This window comes from Salvelinus alpinus, chromosome 1, assembly GCF_045679555.1.
Source record: "Salvelinus alpinus chromosome 1, SLU_Salpinus.1, whole genome shotgun sequence".
NCBI classification, from domain to species: Eukaryota; Metazoa; Chordata; class Actinopteri; order Salmoniformes; family Salmonidae; genus Salvelinus; species Salvelinus alpinus.
The window spans coordinates 35,578,874-35,603,561 of NC_092086.1; the positions used below are offsets into that span (position 1 = coordinate 35,578,874).

At 44.3% G+C, this 24,688-nt stretch overlaps 1 protein-coding gene across 1 annotated transcript in view; it reads left to right on the forward strand.

Moving 5' to 3' along the window:
* LOC139574271 (potassium channel subfamily T member 2-like) overlaps window positions 1–24,688 on the forward strand; it is a 69,757-nt gene that overhangs the window by 4,461 nt on the left and 40,608 nt on the right. The window contains exons 3-5 of the mRNA XM_071398692.1: window positions 22,126–22,205; window positions 22,685–22,787; window positions 24,023–24,079. Of these exons, the coding sequence (XP_071254793.1) occupies window positions 22,126–22,205; window positions 22,685–22,787; window positions 24,023–24,079 (240 nt within the window). The remainder of the gene's footprint in view (window positions 1–22,125; window positions 22,206–22,684; window positions 22,788–24,022; window positions 24,080–24,688) is intronic.

Consider the following 24,688-nt stretch of genomic DNA (forward strand, 5'->3'; position numbering starts at 1 on the left):
TGTTATTGTATAGTTTATGCTGTGATATGCTAAACATATTAATTTGTCAACTATCAGCGAACATTATTGTTACAGACAGTACCTTCTGTTAGCAGATATGACACAAGTATTGTAAACGTTCATCCTTGTCACGCCCTGACCATAGAGAGCCTTTATATTTCTCTATTTGGTTAGGTCGGGGTGTGATTTGGGTGGGCATTCTAGTTTTTCTATTTCTTTGTTGGCCGGTATGGTTCCCAATCAGAGGCAGCTGTCTATCGTTGTCTCTGATTGGGGATTATACTTAGGCAGCCTTTTTTCCACCTTTAGTTTGTGGGATCTTATTTGTGTGTAGTTGCGTTCTGCACTGCATATAGCTTCACATTCGGTTGTAGTTTGTTATTTTTGTTTCGTGTTCATCTAATAAAATGATGTACGCTTACCACGCTGCACCTTAGTCCAATCCTTCTCTAAACAAATGTGACAATCCTGAGCTGAAATGCAATGATCACCACAAAAGACAAGGGTTTACAGCTTGAAGTACAGCTGTAAACTCTTGTTATTTTCTGCCGATTATTGCCTTTCAGCTCAGAGTGAACCTTTACAATTGCTTCCCTCGTTTGTTTGACCTATCATCATCGTATAGGTCAGATGAAGGGAGCTGGACTTGCTCCCTCATTGGTTGTTCCATGTGAGCGGTTATGGAGTTGTCTAGTGACAAGGATATTTTCCTTTCATTCGTAAAGCAGTGATGATCTTGAATCAAGCACTTGATGGACCATTTGTACACAATCCAGAGCTTAATACTTCATCAAGTGTTTGTTTGATGGTTGTCTATACACAACAAGAATAATGTCTGTGCAGCCTTCATACTTGGCGCTCACTATGGCATGGCAATCTATACAAATGCCAATGTTTCGCTCCAACACCCACTTGTCAGTCTGAGGTTGGATGACACACACACACACAGACACACACAGTTTATGACACACACAGAGGGAAAGGAATCCCCCCCCCCACAGTATGACTTGTTTGGCTGAATTGTTTAGAGTGGAATGAGACAGTCTCATCACAGCAGCCAGTCTCAGTGGGGCTTGGAGCAAAGTCTGCTATTATCATACAAATGAGAGCTTTTTGTCTTGAAGACAAAATCTCTTTTTGACTGTCTTCTTCCCCCATCATCCCTCATTCAATCTCACCCACATCTCTGCTATTTTCTCTTCCAATACTCCAGCTCCTTCTGGCCCTCTCTCCAAGGCTCCATTTGGCAAGGATGAAAGAACCGGAACATGATTAATAGCCATTGAAACTGCTAATATTCATAGTGTGATTCTCCCTGATCACTTTGAGGTAGTGATCTGTTGCTGCTCAGTATCTAGATCTGTGATGGGTTTTACATCTTGTAAATTAACTAATCTAATGTGATTCTCCGATAAGGAATCCAGCATTACAGAGAATTATGCAGCACAATGGTTGATACGAGGGAGAGAATAGTACAAAGAGAGTGATACAGAGATACAGATGGAGTCTGTGATCAGATCTGAGGCAGGGAGAGAGGAGGTGGTGGAAGTGAGAGGGGCATTGTGGGTGTCGTAGTCCACAAAGCTCTCATGGGCTTCCTGATTGATGTGAAGGGTTTTGGGTAACCCTCCAACACACCCAGTAGGTAAACATTAGCATCAAAGTAAACAAAAAAAAACAGTTTTAATGTGAATTAATTTGGTTGAGGTTTTTAATTGGCATAATAATCATCCACAATGTTTAGCTCTGAAGCTGAGGCACGGTGGGCAGATACTGGGGGCAGCTCAGCCTTGACAAATTAAACAGTTCCTGACTTTTAATGATAAAAATAAACTCCAACAAGCTAATTAATAAGACCAAAGAGGAGAGGGCGGGCGGGCGGGCGCCTGGGCTGAACGGAGGAGGCAGGCCTTCATTCAGAAAACAAATTAGCAGTGAGCTAGAGAGCCTAGGCAGACTCCTGGCCTGTCTTGTTGGTTGGTGTGTTCTTCTCTCACCATGCAGTGGGGAATACTCTGGTTCATATTGTGTAATGTTGGGTCTCCCTCTCTGCTAGGTACAAGATACTGTAGCCATATCCCCTCTCTTAGTAGGAATGCTGTGTTTCAGAACAGTGTGTATTGTACCTCACCTGGTCTCAGTTTAATGTATGAAATATGTTTATGTGTTCTCCTCTCAACATCCAGTGGGGAGTACTCTGATTCATAATAATACTGTATAATGTTGGGGCTGCCTCCATACTCTGTATTATAATAATACTGTATAGTACTGGGGCTGCCTCCATACTCTGTATTATAATAATACTGTATAATGTTGGGGCTGCCTCCATACTCTGTATCATAATAATACTGTATAAGGCTGGGGCTGCCTCCATACTCTGTATCATAATAATACTGTATAATGTTGGGGCTGCCTCCATACTCTGTATTATAATAATACTGTATAGTACTGGGGCTGCCTCCATACTCTGTATCATAATAATACTGTATAATGTTGGGGCTGCCTCCATACTCTGTATTATAATAATACTGTATAATGTTGGGGCTGCCTCCATACTCTGTATCATAATAATACTGTATAATGTTGGGGCTGCCTCCATACTCTGTATTATAATAATACTGTATAATGTTGGGGCTGTCTCCATACTCTGTATTATAATAATACTGTATAATGTTGGGGCTGCCTCCATACTCTGTATTATAATAATACTGTTTAATGTTGGGGCTGCCTCCATACTCTGTATTATAATAATACTGTATAATGTTGGGGCTGCCTCCATACTCTGTATTATAATAATACTGTATAATGTTGGGGCTGCCTCCATACTCTGTATCATAATAATACTGTATAATGTTGGGGCTGCCTCCATACTCTGTATCATAATAATACTGTATAATGTTGGGGCTGCCTCCATACTCTGTATTATAATAATACTGTATAATGTTGGGGCTGCCTCCATACTCTGTATCATAATAATACTGTATAATGCTGGGGCTGCCTCTATACTCTGTATTATAATAATACTGTATAATGTTGGGGCTGCCTCCATACTCTGTATCATAATAATACTGTATAATGTTGGGGCTGCCTCCATACTCTGTATTATAATAATACTGTATAATGTTGGGGCTGCCTCCATACTCTGCATTATAATAATACTGTATAATGTTGGGGCTGCCTCCATACTCTGTATTATAATAATACTGTATAATGCTGGGGCTGCCTCCATACTCTGCATTATAATAATACTGTATAATGTTGGGGCTGCCTCCATACTCTGTATTATAATAATACTGTATAATGTTGGGGCTGCCTCCATACTCTGTATTATAATAATACTGTATAATGTTGGGGTTGCCTCCATACTCTGCATTATAATAATACTGTATAATGTTGGGGCTGCCTCCATACTCTGCATTATAATAATACTGTATAATGTTGGGGCTGCCTCCATACTCTGTATTACAATAATACTGTATAGCACTGGGGCTGCCTCCATACTCTGTATTATAATAATACTGTATAGTACTGGGGCTGCCTCCATACTCTGTATTATAATAATACTGTATAATGTTGGGGCTGCCTCCATACTCTGTATCATAATAATACTGTATAATGTTGGGGCTGCCTCCATACTCTGTATCATAATAATACTGTATAATGTTGGGGCTGCCTCCATACTCTGTATCATAATAATACTGTATAATGCTGGGGCTGCCTCCATACTCTGTATCATAATAATACTGTATAATGTTGGGGCTGCCTCCATACTCTGTATTATAATAATACTGTATAGTACTGGGGCTGCCTCCATACTCTGTATTATAATAATACTGTATAATGTTGGGGCTGCCTCCATACTCTGTATCATAATAATACTGTATAATGTTGGGGCTGCCTCCATACTCTGTATTATAATAATACTGTATAATGTTGGGGCTGCCTCCATACTCTGTATCATAATAATACTGTATAATGTTGGGGCTGCCTCCATACTCTGCATTATAATAATACTGTATAATGTTGGGGCTGCCTCCATACTCTGTATCATAATAATACTGTATAATGTTGGGGCTGCCTCCATACTCTGTATTATAATAATACTGTATAATGCTGGGGCTGCCTCCATACTCTGTATTATAATAATACTGTATAATGTTGGGGCTGCCTCCATACTCTGTATTATAATAATACTGTATAATGTTGGGGCTGCCTCCATACTCTGTATTATAATAATACTGTATAATGTTGGGGCTACCTCCATACTCTGTATTATAATAATACTGTATAATGCTGGGGCTGCCACCATACTCTGTATCATAATAATACTGTATAATGCTGGGGCTGCCTCCATACTCTGTATCATAATAATACTGTATAATGTTGGGGCTGCCTCCATACTCTGTATTATAATAATACTGTATAATGTTGGGGCTGCCTCCATACTCTGTATCATAATAATACTGTATAATGTTGGGGCTGCCTCCATACTCTGCATTATAATAATACTGTATAATGTTGGGGCTGCCTCCATACTCTGTATTATAATAATACTGTATAATGTTGGGGCTGCCTCCATACTCTGTATCATAATAATACTGTATAATGTTGGGGCTGCCTCCATACTCTGCATTATAATAATACTGTATAATGTTGGGGCTGCCTCCATACTCTGTATTATAATAATACTGTATAATGTTGGGGCTGCCTCCATACTCTGTATCATAATAATACTGTATAATGCTGGGGCTGCCTCCATACTCTGTATTATAATAATACTGTATAATGTTGGGGCTGCCTCCATACTCTGCATTATAATAATACTGTATAATGTTGGGGCTGCCTCCATACTCTGTATTATAATAATACTGTATAATGTTGGGGCTGCCTCCATACTCTGTATCATAATAATACTGTATAATGCTGAGGCTGCCTCCATACTCTGTATCATAATAATACTGTATAATGTTGGGGCTGCCTCCATACTCTGTATCATAATAATACTGTATAATGTTGGGGCTGCCTCCATACTCTGTATCATAATAATACTGTATAATGTTGGGGCTGCCTCCATACTCTGTATTATAATAATACTGTATAATGTTGGGGCTGCCTCCATACTCTGTATCATAATAATACTGTATAATGTTGGGGCTGCCTCCATACTCTGTATTATAATAATACTGTATAATGTTGGGGCTGCCTCCATACTCTGTATCATAATAATACTGTATAATGTTGGGGCTGCCTCCATACTCTGTATCATAATAATACTGTATAATGTTGGGGCTGCCTCCATACTCTGTATCATAATAATACTGTATTTATTTATTATTTTGCCCGCGCAAACCGGAGTATATCATATACCCCTGAGGTGCCTTATTGCTATTATAAACTGGTTACTAACGGAATTAGAACAGTAAAAATTAAGGTTTTGTCATACCCATGTTATGCAGGCTGATATACCATGGCTTTAAGCTAATCAGCATTCAGGGCTCGAACCACCTGGTTTATAATATTGTATAATGCTGCGTCTGCCTCCCTACTGTGTACAATATTGCTATCTCCCCTCTCGTGGTCTAAGTAAGAATGCTATGTATCGGAACATTGTGTACCTCACCTCTGGTCACAGTGTAATGTATAAAACCTCCCTTTGTGGAGTGTTCCTCTCCTAGCCTTAAGAGTGTTAAGTATGATAATTGACTGCTAAGAGATACAGTAGTTCTTATATGAGGGATGATTTGATAAGAACTTGTTGAATCCACAGTGTGATAGACCCTACGGCATGTCCTTTTTAATTTTTTATTTAACCTTAATTTTGACTGGGAAGATTGAGACCTAGGTCTCTTTTCCAAATGTGCCCTGTATAATACAATAATAAATACAAAATATATATACACTATATATACAAAAGGATGTGGACACCCCTTTAAATGAGTGGATTCTGCCGAGCACACAGCCATGCAATGTCCCTAGAAAAACATTGGCAGTAGAATGGACTTATTGACGAGCTCAGTGACTTTCTACGTGGCACCATCATAGGATGCCACCTTTCCAACATGTCAGTTCATAAAATGTCTGCCCTACTAGAGCTGTCCCGGTCAACTGTAAGTGCTGTTATTGTGAAGTGGAAATGTCTAGGAGCAACAATGGTTTAGCCGCGAAGTCGTAGGCCATACGAGCTCACAGAACAGACCGTCTGTCCTCGGTTGCAACACTCACTACCGAGTTCCAAACTGCCCCTGGAAGCAACGTTAACACAATAACTTTTCATTGGGAGCTTCATGAAATGGGTTTCCATGGCCGAGCAGCCGCACACAAGCCTAAGATCACCATGCACAATGCCAAACTTCGGCTGGAGTGGTGTAAAGCTCGCCACCATTGGAGCATTGGAAACGCGTTCTCTGGAGTGATGAATCACACTGACGAATCTGGGTTTGGCGGATGCCAGGAGAACACTACCTGCCCCAATGCATAGTGTGAAGTCCAACTGGAAAGTTTGGTGGAGGCGAAATAAAGGTCTGGGGCTGTTTTCAGTGAAGGGAAATCTTAATCATACAACAACATTTTATACGATTCTGTGCTACCAAATTTGTGGCAACAGTTTGGAAAAGGCCCTTACCTGTTTCAGCATGACAATGCCCCTGTGCACAAAGCGTGGTCCACACAGAAATGGTTTGTCGAGATCGGTGTCGAAGAACTTGACTGGCCTGCACAGAGCCCTGACCTCAACCCCATCAAACACCTTTGGGATGAATTGGAACACCGACTGCAAGCCAGGCCTAATCGCCCAACATCAGTGGCCAACCTCACTAATGCTTTGGTTGCTAAATGGAAGCTAGTCCCCGCAGCACAGCATCACTTCTTGTTTTTTTATGAGAAATGTTACTGTGATAAAAATTCCAAAATGTCTGTATAAACAAAAAGCATACAGTTCTGACAGACATACAGTACGTATCCCACCAGACATGCCAGCAGTGGTCTCTTCACAGTCCCCAAGTCCAAAACAAATTGAAGGCAACGCATAGTATTGTATAGAGCTATGGTTACATGAAACACCCTTCCGTCTCAAATTACGAAAGCAAACAACAAAATCAGCTTTAAAAAACGAATAAAACAACACCTCACAGCCTCTACCCTATCTGACCTAAACAAGTATTTGATACACTGCCGATTTTACAGGTTTTCCTACTTACAAAGCATGTAGTGGTCTGTATTTTTTATCATAGGTACACTTCAACTCTGAGAGATGGAATCTAAAACAAAAATCCAGAAAATCACATTGTATGATTTTTAAGTAATTAATTTGCATTTTATTGCATGACATAAGTATTTGATCACCTACCAACCAGTAAGAATTCCAGCTCTCACAGACCTGTTAGTTTTTCTTTAAGAAGCCCTCCTGTTCTCCACTCATTACCTGTATTAACTGCACCTTTTTGAATTCGTTACCTGTATAAAAGACACCTGTACACACACTCAATCAAACAGACTCCAACCTCTCCACAATGGCCAAGACCAGAGAGCTGTGTAAGGACATCAGGGATAAAATTGTAGACCTGCACAAGGCTGGGATGGGCTACAGGACAATAGGCAAGCAGCTTGGTGAGAAGGCAACAACTGTTGGCGCAATTATTAGAAAATGGAAGAAGTTCAAGATGACGGTCAATCACCCTCGGTCTGGGGCTCCATGCAAGATCTCACCTCATGGGGCATCAATGATCATGATGAAGGTGAAGGATCAGCCTAGAACTACACGGCAGGACCTGGTCAATGACCTGAAGAGAGCTGGGACCACAGTCTCAAAGAAAACCATTAGTAACACACTACGCCGTCATGGATTAAAATCCTGCAGCGCACGCAAGGTCCCCCTGCTCAAGCCAGCGCATGTCCAGGCCCGTCTGAAGTTTGCCAATGACCATCTGGATGATCCAGAGGAGGAATGGGAGAAGGTCATGTGGTCGGATGAGACAAAAATAGAGCTTTTTGGTTTAAACTCCACTCGCCGTGTTTGGAGGAAAAAGAGGGATGAGTACAACCACAAGAACACCATCCCAACCGTGAAGCATGGAGGTGGAAACATCATTCTTTGGGGATGCTTTTCTGCAAAGGGGACAGGACGACTGCACCGTATTGAGGGGAGGATGGATGGGGCCATGTATCGCGAGATCTTGGCCAACAACCTCCTTCCCTCAGTAAGAGCATTGAAGATGGGTCGTGGCTGGGTCTTCCAGCATGACAACGACCCGAAACACACAGCCAGGGCAACTAAGGAGTGGCTCCGTAAGAAGCATCTCAAGGTCCTGGAGTGGCCTAGCCAGTCTCCAGACCTGAACCCAATAGAAAGTCTTTGGAGAGAGCTGAAAGTCCGTATTGCCCAGCGACAGCCCCGAAACCTGAACGATCTGGAGAAGGTCTGTATGGAGGAGTGGGCCAAAATCCCTGCTGCAGTGTGTGCAAACCTGGTCAAGAACTACAGGAAACGTATGATCTCTGTAATTGCAAACAAAGGTTTCTGTACCAAATATTAAGTTCTGCTTTTCTAAAAAGGCAATACATGGGGTATGGTTGCATAAGTGTATTTTGGAAAATGCAATTATCCACTATAGTGTGGAGGGATCACAAACATATCTTATCACTTCTCTCTGTGTGTGTGTGTGCACATGTGGAGGGATCACAAACACATGTCCATCTGATCGCTTCTCTCCCGGTACCAAATCATATTAGTGTAATACGCTGCAGGAATTGTATTGTGCTCCAAGCAGCCCATGAGACACTGAGAAGAGGGCACAGAGATGAATCAGCTCATATTTCACCCGTTTTCCTTTGCATGTGTCCCCTCGGAGGTAATATGAAATGGGCTATGAAATAGAATAAAATTCATTCTCATTTGATCAAATGTTAAATAGCTGTACACATCGGAGTACAATACATCATGTAGAATGAGGAGATTGGTAGATGAAATGCCACAGATGGTCGGATTGTCATTGTCTTTCTGAGTAGCTGGAATAAGAAAAGATCTACAGTATTTAGTTGAGTAGCAGTGGTTTATCTGTTGTGATTGGTAGTGGTGGGGTGAAATAAGGGTCTTTACTGAATAGAGGTCTTAGCTACAATAGGAATCGATCGTCCCAAGTAAATCCTACTTCACTTACTGTAGTTCAAACCCAATGTGTCCTATCATAGCTGACACCCAATTCTTTCTGCAGACATATTGGAATCCCGTTCTATCACTCAAAGCCTTTTAACCCCCCATTCAAGTAGGATAAAGAGAGACGAGCCCGTGTGTGAGTAAACACAGGTTCCCGGAGTGAGAGAAGAGAGTGATGGAGACAGCCAGGGACGGAGGAGGATTCACTGAGATGGGGGGATGAAGGGAAGGTAGCATGGAGGACAGCTGCACTGATGATGTATGGCGTGGCTTAATCAATAAAGATCTAACATTAGAGCTTGGCTGGAAATGGGTTGTAGTGAAAGGCTATTGTGTGCAGTGTGTGAAGGGATTGCTGGGGCAGGAGGAGGGTGAGCATCGGAGGCTCAAGCAAGGATATACTTTCATATCAGTCACAGTGCAGAAGATGACTGGTGTTATTTTCCCCAATAGCATACTAACTGTATACATCCGCATCCTAGAGAGAGAGAGAGAGAGAGAGAGAGAGAGAGAGAGAGAGAGAGAGATAGAGAGAGAGGAAGAGAGAGAGGGAATCTTGAGGTGTTATAGCCAGAGCCTTGAGACTCTGATAAAACCTATTGTATGGGTATATGAGGAATCTGTGTCTACAGTGGTGTGTTGATATAACCATGTCTGTGTTCAGCTGGTGAATGTGTTGATAAACACAATGAATTATGTTCTCTGTCTCTTCACAGTGAATACATACTGTACATTCTCAGTTCTGTATAAAAATAGTATAAAGAAAAAAAACATGTTCTCAGCTTATAGCCTGTTGGGGAAGGGGAACAGGTTTTTCCTTTAGCAAAGAAATGTAAAACCCTCCTTTTCCTCTTCTTGAACTTTCCTTTATCAATACCCAGTGTGTATCTGGGTCAGGGTCGCGTTGCCCCTGCCTGGCTCTCCTTCAATGGTGGAAGCAGAGTGGAGCACACCTAACACTGTGAGACTAGGCTGCCATAGTGGTGTGCAATTTCCCTGCCTCCTGTCGCCCCATTGAATTCCCCTCTCCTTATTTGTAGGCTGTGTGATTGGCATTGTTGCCGCACTCTTTGTCTGCCTGTTCCTGTGTCTCCAAGTCATCTCTGACTGCTCTTCAACTTCCCCACTCTGATTTAAACAGTCACTCATTAATCCTTTATCTATCACCTTTGTTCTTCTAAATAAATGCATTGTGGGTCTTGGGACACACCAGGCGTATCTCCGCTCACAGAATGTTTATTGGGAGTAAGGTGACAAATGAAATCTCTCAGTCGCTCAATTAAAGAATTCAAATGCACGTCATTGTCAATGCACACTATCAGTGTGATTTGGAGCTTTTTAATGGCCTTATCTTTTGAGAGAGAGTCCTCTTTTTTTCATTTTCTCTTTTCTATGTACTTTTGAACCGGCATACTTACTATCAAAAGAAGGCCCTTGAACATTTCAAAAGTAGTTATGCAAAGCAAGGAAGGACACAAAGTTAGTCAAATGGAAGTTGAAAATGGAAGTTGAATCTACCTTTTTACCTCTTTCTACCATTGTATTGTGCACAATGTCTAATATTAAAGAAGTCTCGAGGTATTGCTCGCCTGTGGTAGAGTATCTTATGATAAGCTGTATACCACACTATCTACCAAGAGAGTTCTCATCCATATTATTCGTAGCCGTCTATTTACCACCACAGACCGATGCTGGCACTAAGACCGCACTCAACCAACCCTATAAGGCCATAAGCAAACAAGAAAATGCTCATCCAGAAGCGGCGCTCCTAGTGGCCAGGGACTGTAATGCAGGCAAACTTAAATCAGTTTTACCAAATTTCTACCAGCATGTCACATGTGCAACCAGAGGAAAAATAAACTCTAGACCACCTTTACGCCACACACAGAGACGCATACACAGCTCTCCCCCGCCCTCCATTTGGCAAATCTGACCATAATTCTATCCTCTGGATTCCTGCTTACAAGCAAAAACTAAAGCAGGAAGTACCAGTGACTTGCTCAATACGGAAGTGGTCAGATGACACGGATGCTACACTACAGGACTGTTTTGCTAGCATTTTTTGGAAATGTTCCGGGATTCATGCAATGGCATTGAGGAGTATAACACCTCAGTCATCGGCTTCATCATTAAGCGCACCGACCATGTGTCGTGTCTTTGCTATCATTAAATTGAAGATTTATAGTTTTTATCAAAGATTCCTGTAATTAGGGATTACGCGATCAACTGAGTTGTAACGTAACTAATTAACTATGAATTTGAGGGCACCAGGGAAAGTAGTCAGATTACAAAGTTATAATTTCCCAATATAACCTTTCAGATATTTTCATATCTGATCAATAGTCTTCTGATTAATGATTTATTTATTTTACCTCACGTTAGTCTCATTCCAAACGTCGTAAATTGTTGGTTATCTGCACGAACCCAGTCTTCACTATGAGTCATCCATACATCAATTGTCTTAAATCATTTATTTATTACTAACTAATTAATTCACAGAAATGCATAAACAAACAAACAAACTTAAAAATGGTTACATGAAAATGATGGGAGAAATATGCCCTAGTGGGCTGAACCGGCATGGCGACTTGTTAGACAAAGGGAAAATGGGGGGTCGATTCCGAAGTCACTACAGAGTATACTCTTTATAACAATTGACATGCTAATCCTTACACATGAACGCTCACTCATTCGGGAACAATTGCAATCAATATATATATAGTTACGCTCGGTGTGTGTCGTCTTGATCGTTGGAGAGAAGTTCGTTTTTGTTGGAGTTCCTTCTGTTGTAGTTATTGTGGATAGTTCAGAGTGACATTCGTTATAGAATGGATGTTTCGGCGGTTGTCTTTCTTCGCGTTCAATGATACCGAATTCCTAGCTGCAGACTAGTAGTCAATATCAAAGACTTGTTCTTATTCGTCTAAGAGTTTAACCACGTGGTATGGTTAAAGATTCAGCAATGGTACTTAACCTTCGTTCTCCTACGATGGAGAAAACATTGTCTAAATGATAATTTCTCAGAGTTGTCTTTTATTCGGCTAGCAGGAAGGGGCTGTCCTTGGATGTCTGACCCAACTGGGCTCAGGGGCGGTCCTTGGATTTAGTTCAAATCAAAAAGGGATTAGCATTTTTCTTCATTAAACAGTCCAAAATCATATTACACAATTATACAAACAGTATCATACTCACTCATTCATTTTATACAACAAACAGATGTAAACCTCATATCTGAGGTTATTATATAAACAGAGGTATGGTAATGTAGCCACCCCGTCTCTCATGAGTTTCCCACATGGGGACAAATGGACATGTTAATAGCTGGGATCTTCACCGATCTTTAATACTTTTTCCGGAACATGAAATCTGTTCGTACCTCAAGTTCTGTGAGGTGGAAGAAACCTCTTTGTCCTGAAAGTTTACCCTCTCTCTAATACTGTTTAGCCATGAGGAGATTCTCAGGAATTTACGACGTCTCTCTGTGATCACAGCATGGGTTGAAGGAGGAAAGGGAGAGGCAGGGAGAGGGGGATGGGGTTTGCAATACCCAAGCAGGCAATGTCATGACACATGTCATCCCCACAGTGACCATACGTACATATCCCAACCAGAAGCCATGGATTACAGGCAATATCCGCATCGAGCTAAAGGCTAGAGCTGCTGCTTTCCGGGACAGAAATCCGGATGTTTATAATAAATCCCGCTATGCCCTCAGACGAACCATCAAACAAGCAAAGCGTCAATACAGGATTAAGATTGAATACTATTACACCTGCTCTGACACTCGTCGGATGTGGCAGGGCTTGAAAACTATTACGGACTACATAGGGAAACCGAGACACAAGCTGCCCAGTGACGCGAGCCTACCAGATGAGCTAAAGGCCTTTTATGCTCGCTTCGAGGCAAGCAACACTGAAGCATGCACGAGAGCACCAGCTGTTCTGGATGACTGTGTGATTATGCTCTCGGTAGCCGATGTCAGCAAGACCTTTAAACACGTCAACATTCACAAAGCCGCGGGGCCAGACGTATTACCAGGAGGCAAGTGTCTTCACTGACATTTTCAACCTCTACCTGACCGAGTCTGTAATACCTACATGTTTCAAGCAGACCACCGTAGTCTCTGTGCCCAAGGAATCAAAGGGAATCTGCCTAAATGATTACCGCCCCGTAGCACTCACATCGGTAGCCATGAAGTGCTTTGAAAGGCTGGTCATGGCTCACATCAACAGCATCCTCCCGGATACCCTAGACCCACTCCAACTTGCATACCGCCCCAACAGATCCACAGATGACGCAATCTCAATCGCACTCAACACTGCCCTTTCCCACCTGGACAAAAGAAACACCTATGTGATAATGCTGTTCATTGACTACAACTCAGCGTTCAACACCATAGTGCCCACGAAGCTCATCACTAAGCTAAGGACCCTGGGACTTAACACCTCCCTCTGCAACTGGATCCTGGACTTCCTGACAGGCCGCACCCAGGTGGTAAGGGTAGGCAACAACATGTCTGCCACGCTGATCCTCAACACTGGGGCCCCTCAGGGGTGTGTACTTAGTCCCCTCCTGTACTCCCTGTTCACCCACGACTGTGTGGCCGAACACGACTCCAACACCATCATTACATTTGCTGACTACACAACAGTGGTAGGCCTGATCACCGACAATGATGAGACAGCCTATAGGGAGGAGGTCAGAGTACTGGCAGTGTGGTGCCAGGACAACAACCTCTCCCTCAATGTGAGCAAGACAAAGGAGCTGATCGTGGACTACAGGAAAAGGCGGGCCGAACAGGCCCCAATTAACATCGACGGGGCTGTAGTGGATCGGGTCGAGAGTTTCAAGTTCGTTGGCGTCCACATCACCAACAAACTAACATGGTCCAAGCACACCAAAACAGTCGTGAAGAAGGCACAACAAAACCTTTTCCCCCTCAGGAGACTGAAAAGATTTGGCATGGGTCCCTAGATCCTCAGAAAGTTCTACAGCTGCACCATCAAGAGCATCCTGACCGGTTGCATCCCGGCCTGGTATGGCAACTGCTCGGCATCTGACCGTAAGGCGCTACAGAGGGTAGTGCGTACGGCCCAGTACATCACTGGCGCCAAGCTTCCTGCCATCTAGAACCTATATAATAGGCGGTGTCAGAGACTCCAGTCAATTGTCAGAGACTCCAGTCACCCAAGTCATAGACTGTTTTCTCTGCTACGGCACGGCAAGTGGTACCGGAGCGCCAAGTCTAGGACCAAAAGGTTTCTTAACAGCTTCTACCCCCAAGCCATAAGACTGCTGAACAATTAATCAAATGGCCACCAGACTATTTATATTGACCCCCCCTCCATTTGTTTTGTACACTGCTGCTACTCGCTGTTTATTATCTATGCATAGTCACTTCACCCCTACCTACATGTACAAATTACCTCAACTAACCTGTACCCCCACACACTGACTCGATACCGGTACCCCCTGTATATAGCCTTGTTATTGTTATGTTATTGTGTTATTTTTACTATTTTTTTGCTTTAGTTTATTTGGTAAATATTTTCTTAACTCTTCTTGAACTGCGCTGTTGGTTAAGGGCTTGTAAGTAAGCATTTCACGCTAAGGTCTACACTTGTTGTATTCGGCGCATTTGACAAATAAAGTTTGATTTGATATGTATTGTATTAACTGCTGTATAAAGGTTGTGATGGGTCAGTAGTGCTGTGATGGGGATGGTCAGTGTGAGGTCTGTTGTCTCTCTGGTGCTCACTCAGGTCAGTGCTGTGATGGGGATGGTCAGTGTGAGGTCTGTTGTCTCTCTGGTGCTCACTCGGGTCAGTGCTGTGATGGGGATGGTCAGTGTGAGGTCTGTTGTCTCTCTGGTGCTCACTCGGGTCAGTGCTGTGATGGGGATGGTCAGTGTGAGGTCTGTTGTCTCCCTGGTGCTCACTCGGGTCAGTGCTGTGATGGGGATGGTCAGTGTGAGGTCTGTTGTCTCTCTGCTGCTCACTCGGGTCAGTTCTGTGATGGGGATGGTCAGTGTGAGGTCTGTTGTCTCTCTGGTGCTCACTCGGGTCAGTGCTGTGATGGGGATGGTCAGTGTGAGGTCTGTTGTCTCTCTGCTGCTCACTCGGGTCAGTGCTGTGATGGGGATGGTCAGTGTGAGGTCTGTTGTCTCTCTGGTGCTCACTCAGGTCAGTGCTGTGATGGGGATGGTCAGTGTGAGGTCTGTTGTCTCTCTGGTGCTCACTCAGGTCAGTGCTGTGATGGGGATGGTCAGTGTGAGGTCTGTTGTCTCTCTGCTGCTCACTCGGGTCAGTGCTGTGATGGGGATGGTCAGTGTGAGGTCTGTTGTCTCTCTGGTGCTCACTCAGGTCAGTGCTGTGATGGGGATGGTCAGTGTGAGGTCTGTTGTCTCTCTGGTGCTCACTCAGGTCAGTGCTGTGATGGGGATGGTCAGTGTGAGGTCTGTTGTCTCTCTGCTGCTCACTGAGGTCAGTGCTGTGATGGGGATGGTCAGTGTGAGGTATGTTGTCTCTCTGGTGCTCACTCAGGTCAGTGCTGTGATGGGATGGTCAGTGTGAGGTCTGTTGTCTCTCTGGTGCTCACTCAGGTCAGTGCTGTGATGGGGATGGTCAGTGTGAGGTCTGTTGTCTCTCTGGTGCTCACCCAGGTCAGTGCTGTGATGGGGATGGTCAGTGTGAGGTCTGTTGTCTCTCTGGTGCTCACTCAGGTCAGTGCTGTGATGGGGATGGTCAGTGTGAGGTCTGTTGTCTCTCTGCTGCTCACTCGGGTCAGTTCTGTGATGGGGATGGTCAGTGTGAGGTCTGTTGTCTCTCTGGTGCTCACTCGGGTCAGTGCTGTGATGGGGATGGTCAGTGTGAGGTCTGTTGTCTCTCTGCTGCTCACTCGGGTCAGTGCTGTGATGGGGATGGTCAGTGTGAGGTCTGTTGTCTCTCTGGTGCTCACTCAGGTCAGTGCTGTGATGGGGATGGTCAGTGTGAGGTCTGTTGTCTCTCTGGTGCTCACTCAGGTCAGTGCTGTGATGGGGATGGTCAGTGTGAGGTCTGTTGTCTCTCTGCTGCTCACTCGGGTCAGTGCTGTGATGGGGATGGTCAGTGTGAGGTCTGTTGTCTCTCTGGTGCTCACTCAGGTCAGTGCTGTGATGGGGATGGTCAGTGTGAGGTCTGTTGTCTCTCTGGTACTCACTCAGGTCAGTGCTGTGATGGGGATGGTCAGTGTGAGGTCTGTTGTCTCTCTGCTGCTCACTGAGGTCAGTGCTGTGATGGGGATGGTCAGTGTGAGGTATGTTGTCTCTCTGGTGCTCACTCAGGTCAGTGCTGTGATGGGATGGTCAGTGTGAGGTCTGTTGTCTCTCTGGTGCTCACTCAGGTCAGTGCTGTGATGGGGATGGTCAGTGTGAGGTCTGTTGTCTCTCTGGTGCTCACCCAGGTCAGTGCTGTGATGGGGATGGTCAGTGTGAGGTCTGTTGTCTCTCTGGTGCTCACTCAGGTCAGTGCTGTGATGGGGATGGTCAGTGTGAGGTCTGTTGTCTCTCTGCTGCTCACTCAGGTCAGTGCTGTGATGGGGATGGTCAGTGCTGTGCCATTAGACACAGGGAGGGAAACTAGCAGGAGACCAAGATCTTAGAGATCTCCTCTCTCTCTCTCTCTCTCTCTCTCTCTCTCTCTCTCTCTCTCTCTCTCTCTCTCTCTCTCTCTCTCTCTCTCTCTCTCTCTCTCTCTCTCTCTCTCTCTCTCTCTCTCTCTCTCTCTCTTTCTCTCTCTTTCTCTCTCTCTTTTCTCTCCCTCTCTCTCTTTCTTGTTCTGTCTTACATCTCTCTCTCTCTCTTCTTTCCCTCTGTCACACTTTCTCATATGCTCTCATAAATGCAAATTCAGAAATGCAAATGTCTTCCTTCAGGCCTAGTTTTGCATGGCTCTTGGTTCACCATTAGATGAACCCTGGCCTTTTCTCGCTGTTGTCTTTTATCTAGCAGGGAACGTTTTTTTAGTAGTTTGTTACTTTTTATTACCGTCAGGGAAGACCTGTGGTTTAAATCGCCATGAATCCTTTATTATAGAAAGGAATAATTCGTTTGATAAATTGCACTTGAACTGATAGTAAAAGCTTCAAACTGTTTGTTCTGTTTCCTCTGTTTCCCAAAGGTTGTCTTCTCGAGGGCAGGTTAGTCTGTCGCGTGTCACCTGGTGACTGTCACACCTCACACACCACCATTGTTTCACTCAGCGCTCAAAAACATTAAAGGCACAATCAGGGATTTCAATAGCCTGGGCCTCTGTCTTTGGTAAGCTGAAGGATGGGTCACGGTTAATGTAAACATTTTCAAATTCGTAGAGCTATGGATGCAAGGACTTGATCCATGAGATCAGCGTCATCATTTGATTGATTTTTATAAATGATATTCCCCGTCGTAGTACAAGTGTCTGTTTCACCCTATCATAACCCACACTCCAAGGTTGTATTACTCTATCCATTGTTTATCAATCCATCACATTTTATCACAACAACCATTTGTAAATCAACAGTTGTTACAACAGCTGTTCCAAGTTGTTCTAAGATCTTTGCACTAGGTTTTTGTCATTTTAGTCGGTAAACAATTATTTTTGTTGTTTAAAAATATGTTTAATTAATGACCGTTGAACCACATGAAATCTTATAGATGGTGTATTTAAAGAACAAAATAATCAATCATCAATAATAATCAACCTTATCTCTGGTTCTATCTGACATTGTCACGTTCCTGACCTTATTTCCTTTGTTAAGTATTGTTTAGTTGGTCAGGACGTGAGCTGGGTGGGCATTCTATGTTATGTGTTTCTATGTTGGGTTCATTGTATTAGCCTGATATGGTTCTCAATCAGGGGCAGGTGTTTTACGTTTCCTCTGATTGAGAACCATATTAAGGTAGGCTGTTCTCACTGTTTGTTTGTGGGTGATTGTTGCTGTGTCTGTGTTTGTTCGCCACACGGTACTGTTTCGTTTCGTTCATGGTTTATGTTCTCAAGTTCAGGTCTGTTCACGTTATTTTGTATTTTGTCAGTGTTCTGTTTAGTTGGATAATTCATTAAAATTCAACATCATGAACATTCACCACGCTGCGCCTTGGTCCTCCTCTCTTCCACCTAAAGACGAGCGTTACAGACATGTTTCTTTGTTTGAAGCTATATTTGCCCTTTTTCCACTAATACAATTTAAAGATTTAATCTACCAAAGCAATTATTTTGAGCAATTATCTACTCTTACATCATGAGTAAAGCTTTTTGGGAGAAGTAGCCGGGTTATTGCTAGGAGCGATGTGTTATTGTTGGGTTTGTTCTTATTTGGCTTTGAAATAATGTTCTTCATGAGTTTTTAATGTGTTTTTCTTGTTTCCCTCCTTTCGATAACAAATCACACTATAATCTATCCCACGGCTATATTTCCACTTTACTTCTTCTCTTCTGTGGCTCCCTCAAGTCTAAAATCTGCCTCTTAGAAGCACATCAGGAGCAGAGTGACTTCTCAAATGATTTGTTCGTTGCTGTGGAAAGTTGCCATGGCTTCTTTCAGAGTTGGAGGGACTATAAAGAGACTCATAAATAGAGATATGGATGGTTGGATGGCTGAAAGGGTGATCACCTTTAGTGTGTAGAGAAAGGAAATAACAATAGTGGGAAGAGGCAGGATGATGTAATGAATAAGAGATGGGTAATTAACAGCAGACTGAAGGTAGGAGGAGGGGGATGGGAGAGAGAAGGTAGGAGGAGCAGGGAGATGGGAGATGGAAGGTAGGAGGAGCAGGGAGATGGGAGATGGAAGGTAGGAGGAGCAGGGAGATGGAAGGTAGGAGGAGCAGGGAGATGGAAGGTAGGAGGAGCAGGGAGATGGAAGGTAGGAGGAGCAGGGAGATGGAAGGTAGGAGGAGCAGGGAGCAGGGAGATGGAAGGTAGGAGGAGCAGGGAGATGGGAGAGGGAAGGTAGGAGGAGCAGGGAGATGGGAGAGGGAAGGTAGGAGGAGCAGGGAGATGGGAGAGGGAAGGTAGGAGGAGCAGGGAGATGGAAGGTAGGAGGAGCAGGGAGATGGGAGAGGGAAGGTAGGAGGAGCAGGGAGATGGGAGATGGAAGGTAGGAGGAGCAGGGAGATGGGAGAGGGAAGGTAGGAGGAGCAGGGAGATGGGAGATGGAAGGTAGGAGGAGCAGGGAGATGGGAGAGGGAAGGTAGGAGGAGCAGGGAGATGGGAGAGGGAAGGTAGGAGGAAGGGGATGGGAGAGGGAAAATAGGAGGGAGATGGGAGATGGAAGGTAGGAGGAGCAGGGAGATGGGAGATGGAAGGGGAAGGTGGGAGGAGGAGGATGGAAGAGGGAAGGTAGGAGGGGGATGGAAGAGGGAAGGTAGGAGGGGGATGGGAGATGGAAGGTGGGAGGAGGATGGAAGAGGGAAGTTAGGAGGAGGAGGGGGATGGGAGAGGGGAGGTAGGAGGGGGATGGGAGAGGGAAGGTAGGAGGAGGAGGGGGATGGGGGATGGGAGAGGGGAGGTAGGAGGAAGAGCCTGATAGGGTTTAGTTGTAAGTAAAACAGATTCATGTGTGGAAAACAGGGACAGGTGCCAGGAAGCAGAGCACTCACCATTTTTACCTTGTTTATCTCAATTTAATTTAGAGGCTGATGCTGTACAGAAAGTTCCAGATTGTGCTTCTTAGTACTGACTGTGTAGAGGACTGTTCCATTACAAAGTGGAACATTTTCTAGAGCTAATGCTTTGATCTTATCAGTGCAAATGTAGGAATTAGTATGGACCCAGTTCAAATACACTGCCACAATACATTTTACATTTACATTTAAGTCATTTAGCAGACGCTCTTATCCAGAGCGACTTACAAATTGGTGCATTCACCTTATGATATCCAGTGGAACAACCACTTTACAATAGTGCATCTAACTCTTTTAAGGGGGGGGGGTTAGAAGGATTACTTTATCCTATCCTAGGTATTCCTTAAAGAGGTGGGGTTTCAGGTGTCTCCGGAAGGTGGTGATTGACTCCGCTGACCTGGCGTCGTGAGGGAGTTTGTTCCACCATTGGGGTGCCAGAGCAGCGAACAGTTTTGACTGGGCTGAGCGGGAACTGTACTTCCTCAGAGGTAGGGAGGCGAGCAGGCCAGAGGTGGATGAACGCAGTGCCCTTGTTTGGGTGTAGGGCCTGATCAGAGCCTGAAGGTACGGAGGTGCCGTTCCCCTCACAGCTCCGTAGGCAAGCACCATGGTCTTGTAGCGGATGCGAGCTTCAACTGGAAGCCAGTGGAGAGAGCGGAGGAGCGGGGTGACGTGAGAGAACTACCATACCTACATACATACATACATAACAATACCATACCATCTATACCCCAGCCTGCCTAATGTTCCATGGCTTTAGCTCTGTATCTAGTGATAATGAGGGTCATACAATCATTTAAAGTGCGGCACACACTGTTCCCAGATCAGCCGTATTCTTTAACTGTTATTGACTCTGTTACCTATTTACAGATATTGTGGTATAGCAGGCAATTATGTGTACTTTAAAGCCAGATGTTAATGAAGGGTAGAGCCTACAGTAAATATGTTATGGGACATGGGTGTTTAATGGTAATGGTTGTCTGCAGATAGGAGTAATCAATCTCTTTAGCCTCCCTACTGCCACTTTAATGGGAAGTGCATTGTGTAAAGTTTTCTCACTGCATTCGGTTGCAAATACGTTTCTTACCCAATGGTGCATTTTACTCTCCTTGGTGTTTTTTTTTTAGCATTTTATCCAGCATGTTCATGTATACAAAGAGTTGCCTGACAGATCTACAGTGTGTGTGTGCAAACGCGCGTGTCTGAGAGAAATATCAACAGAGAGAAAGATGCTCCATCACCATAGCAACAAAGAGCAACGTTTCCTATGTGCTAAGAGTGTATGGTTGCTAACGGTGTGTGTGTGTGTGACTGACTGACTGACTGAGGGACCACTATGTGGGGTCCTGGTTTTCATCTACAGTATAAAAACCCTGTGAAGACCCCCACCAGTAAGGAGATTAGATTGTGACCTTTCAGTTTCATCTGTGTACATGTGGCAGAGCACCTGTGTGTGCTGGGCTTCTGTTTTCATCCTGTGTCTGGGTCATCCAGCGCTGCCTTCCTCTACGCCACTTTCTGTACGATGGAAGAACAGAAGAAGTGGCCAATCTCTCATGAGGGGGTCTACCAGGAAATTAGATTTCTTGATGACAGTGTGTATGTGTACGTGCATGCCGGACTGCGTGCGTGCGCAAATTCGTGTGTGTGTGTGTGTTCATATGCATGCGTCCATGGAGTGCACTCACTACTCTTGTGTTTGTTTTGCATGTTATCCCATGTGACTGAGTTCCTTCCTGTGTGCATGCGTGAACTGTATGTGTCCATATACCGATATAGGATCTTAATGGCATATGGAGGTGTGCATTTCAGGCGTTGGCTGTGTGTGTACTATGTGGTCTGTCTGGCAGTAGGGACTGAGGGGGGTGAGGGAGGAGAGAGCAGTAATTATGGACTCTTCATATTCAGCAGAACAGAGGGAAGTCATTTGTTGCTCTATATTTAATCAGCAGAGATAATGAGGCTGACTGCAGCTGCCATGGCAGGCTGACTGACTGGGGAAGACACACAGCGACATCATTTCCTCCCGTCATTAATATAACCTAACCACACTGTTATTTATTTCCCAACTTATTGCTGCTGTTCCTATAACCATTATCACCTCTCTCTGTGTGTCTCTCTCCACCTCTATTCTCTCACTCCACTCTCCTCTTTTCCATTCTCGCTCTCTGTTGTCTCATTTCTTTCCTTTTATTTTCCCATATCTATCTACCTCTCCCTCAATCTCCACTACTCCCCCTCCCTTTACTTTGGTATTCACCTGTTACCCATCTTCCTCTTCACTGGTCATTCTCCATCCATCTCTCCCTCTCTCCATCCCTCCCTCTCTCAGGGTGCAGGTAGAATTCTATGTGAATGAAAACACTTTCAAGGAGCGCCTCAAGCTGTTCTTCATCAAAAACCAAAGATCCAGTGAGTTGTTAATTTCAGACAGGGAGTTCCTACTTATTGTCCTATAGACTGGCTGTCATTACATAATCCTTTCTGTTTGGGTGTTCCTTCACATGATTGGTTGCTTCGTTAAGTGCTCTGTCGGTGGTGTTCCCTAAGTGGTTTTGACTGTGTGTGACGTGTTGTCCTCTTGCTCTAGGTATATTCCTGTATGTCTATATGCTCTGTATGTCCTATCAATGTCCACTGTGTCCCATTAATGTTCTCAATAACCTAATGGCTGTGTTTACACTGGCAGCCCAATTCTGATCTTTTACCCAATTATTGGCAAAAGATCTGATCGGATTGTTCAAAAGACCAATTAGTGGCAAAAGATCAGAATTGGGCTGCATGTGTAAACACAGGCATTGATTGATGATAATGTATTATGTTTAATTGATTAATTCATTGACTTTATTGATTTAGTCCTTTACTTGCTGTGGTTGGTTTATGTGCTGCAGGTCTGAGGGTGAGGCTGTTCAACTTCTCTCTGAAAGTATTGAGCTGTCTCCTCTACATGGTCAGAGTCCTACTGGACGACCCACAGGAGGAGAGACAGGACTGGTGAGGAAGGGGGGGGGGGGTAAATAAGAGTGGCTTTAGTATTGGAGAGGGAGTGAGGAGTATTGGTGGAGAGGTAGTGGGGAGTATTGGTGGAGAGGGAGTGAGGAGTATTGGTGGAGAGGGAGTGAGGAGTATCGGTGGAGAGGGAGTGGGGAGTATCAGTGGAGAGGGAGTGAGGAGCATTGGTGGAGAGGGAGTGAGGAGCATTGGTGAAGAGGAAGTGGGGAGTATCAGTGGAGAGGGAGTGAGGAGCATTGGTGGAGAGGGAGTGAGGAGCATTGGTGGAGAGGGAGTGAGGAGTATCGGTGGAGAGTGAGTGAAGAGTATCAGTGGAGAGGGAGTGAGGAGTATCAGTGAAGAGGGGGTGAGGAGTATTGTTGGAGAGGGAGTGAGGAGTATCAGTGGAGAGGGAGTTAGGAGTATTGGTGGAGAGGAAGTGAGGAGTATTGGTGGAGAGGGAGTGAGGAGTATTGGTCAGAGAGAGTGGTCAGTCAGTACTTACCATGGAGCAAGAGGGATATGTAAAGATGAGATGTAAGGGTTAGGTTTAAGGTAGTTTCGCTTGGCCAGGGGCTGGGAGATTGAGACCAGATGTAGGGAAGGACAGTGGAAAGGGAAAGAGTAGGGGCTAGAGAAATGGGTAATGTTGAGAACACCGGTGTTACAATTCTGGAGGAAACAGAGAGAGAGAATTTTGAGGTCATATAGGATGGGGTTGAGGAACACAGGTGTTGTTTCCCCCTGTAGTCTGGACTGTTCCAAACATGACACGTTTCAGTCCTCTTGTTGTGCATGTTTCCCCCTGTAGTCTGGACTGTTCCAAACATGACACGTTTCAGTCCTCTTGTTGTGCATGTTTCCCCCTGTAGTCTGGACTGTTCCAAACATGACACGTTTCAGTCCTCTTGTTGTGCATGTTTCCCCCTGTAGTCTGGACTGTTCCAAACATGACACGTTTCAGTCCTCTTGTTGTGCATGTTTCCCCCTGTAGTCTGGACTGTTCCAAACATGACACGTTTCAGTCCTCTTGTTGTGCATGTTTCCCCCTGTAGTCTGGACTGTTCCAAACATGACACGTTTCAGTCCTCTTGTTGTGCATGTTTCCCCCTGTAGTCTGGACTGTTCCAAACATGACACGTTTCAGTCCTCTTGTTGTACATGTTTCCCCCTGTAGTCTGGACTGTTCCAAACATGACACGTTTCAGTCCTCTTGTTGTGCATGTTTCCCCCTGTAGTCTGGACTGTTCCAAACAGAATGCATCGGTCCACCCCAGCAGGACCCAGTTTGACTGGTAAGTTTACATGTTTATGTCCTATTCATCTTTAATGAGGAGCCAAGACTGGTCTGGGAGTCTAATACAGAGGGTCACAGAGATGTTTATCCTGTGTCCACTACAGAGCACTGTAATGAGACCATGTACAACAGACAGTTAATGACACTGTGAGTAATAGAGAGGTTGGAGATGTAGACATGGTACATTACGCAGGTTGACGTTTATTGTCATGACTCTTGCCCTGGAGGCAGAACTGAGCTATTTCCGCTAGATGGGTCAACTGCACAGAAAAAATTGGCTATATCCTAAAAATGTATGAAAACAAACATGTGCTTTTGGTCTTAATTTAAAGTTATGGTTAGGCATTATGGTTAGCAGTGTGGTTAAGTTTAGGGTTAGGTTTTGATGACTTTGTGGCTGTGCCAGCTAGTGACCATTCTGCCTCCAGGGCAAGATTCATGACAATAAATGCCAACCTGCAAACATTACATTATTGCAGTAGCACATTCGTTTGTCACAATGTTACCTGTATTGATTTCATGCCAACATAATATGTACTGTATGTAGTGTCCATATAACCTAATTAGCAGCTGCTGTCTGTAAACCAGTCAAAGACTGATACAGGAA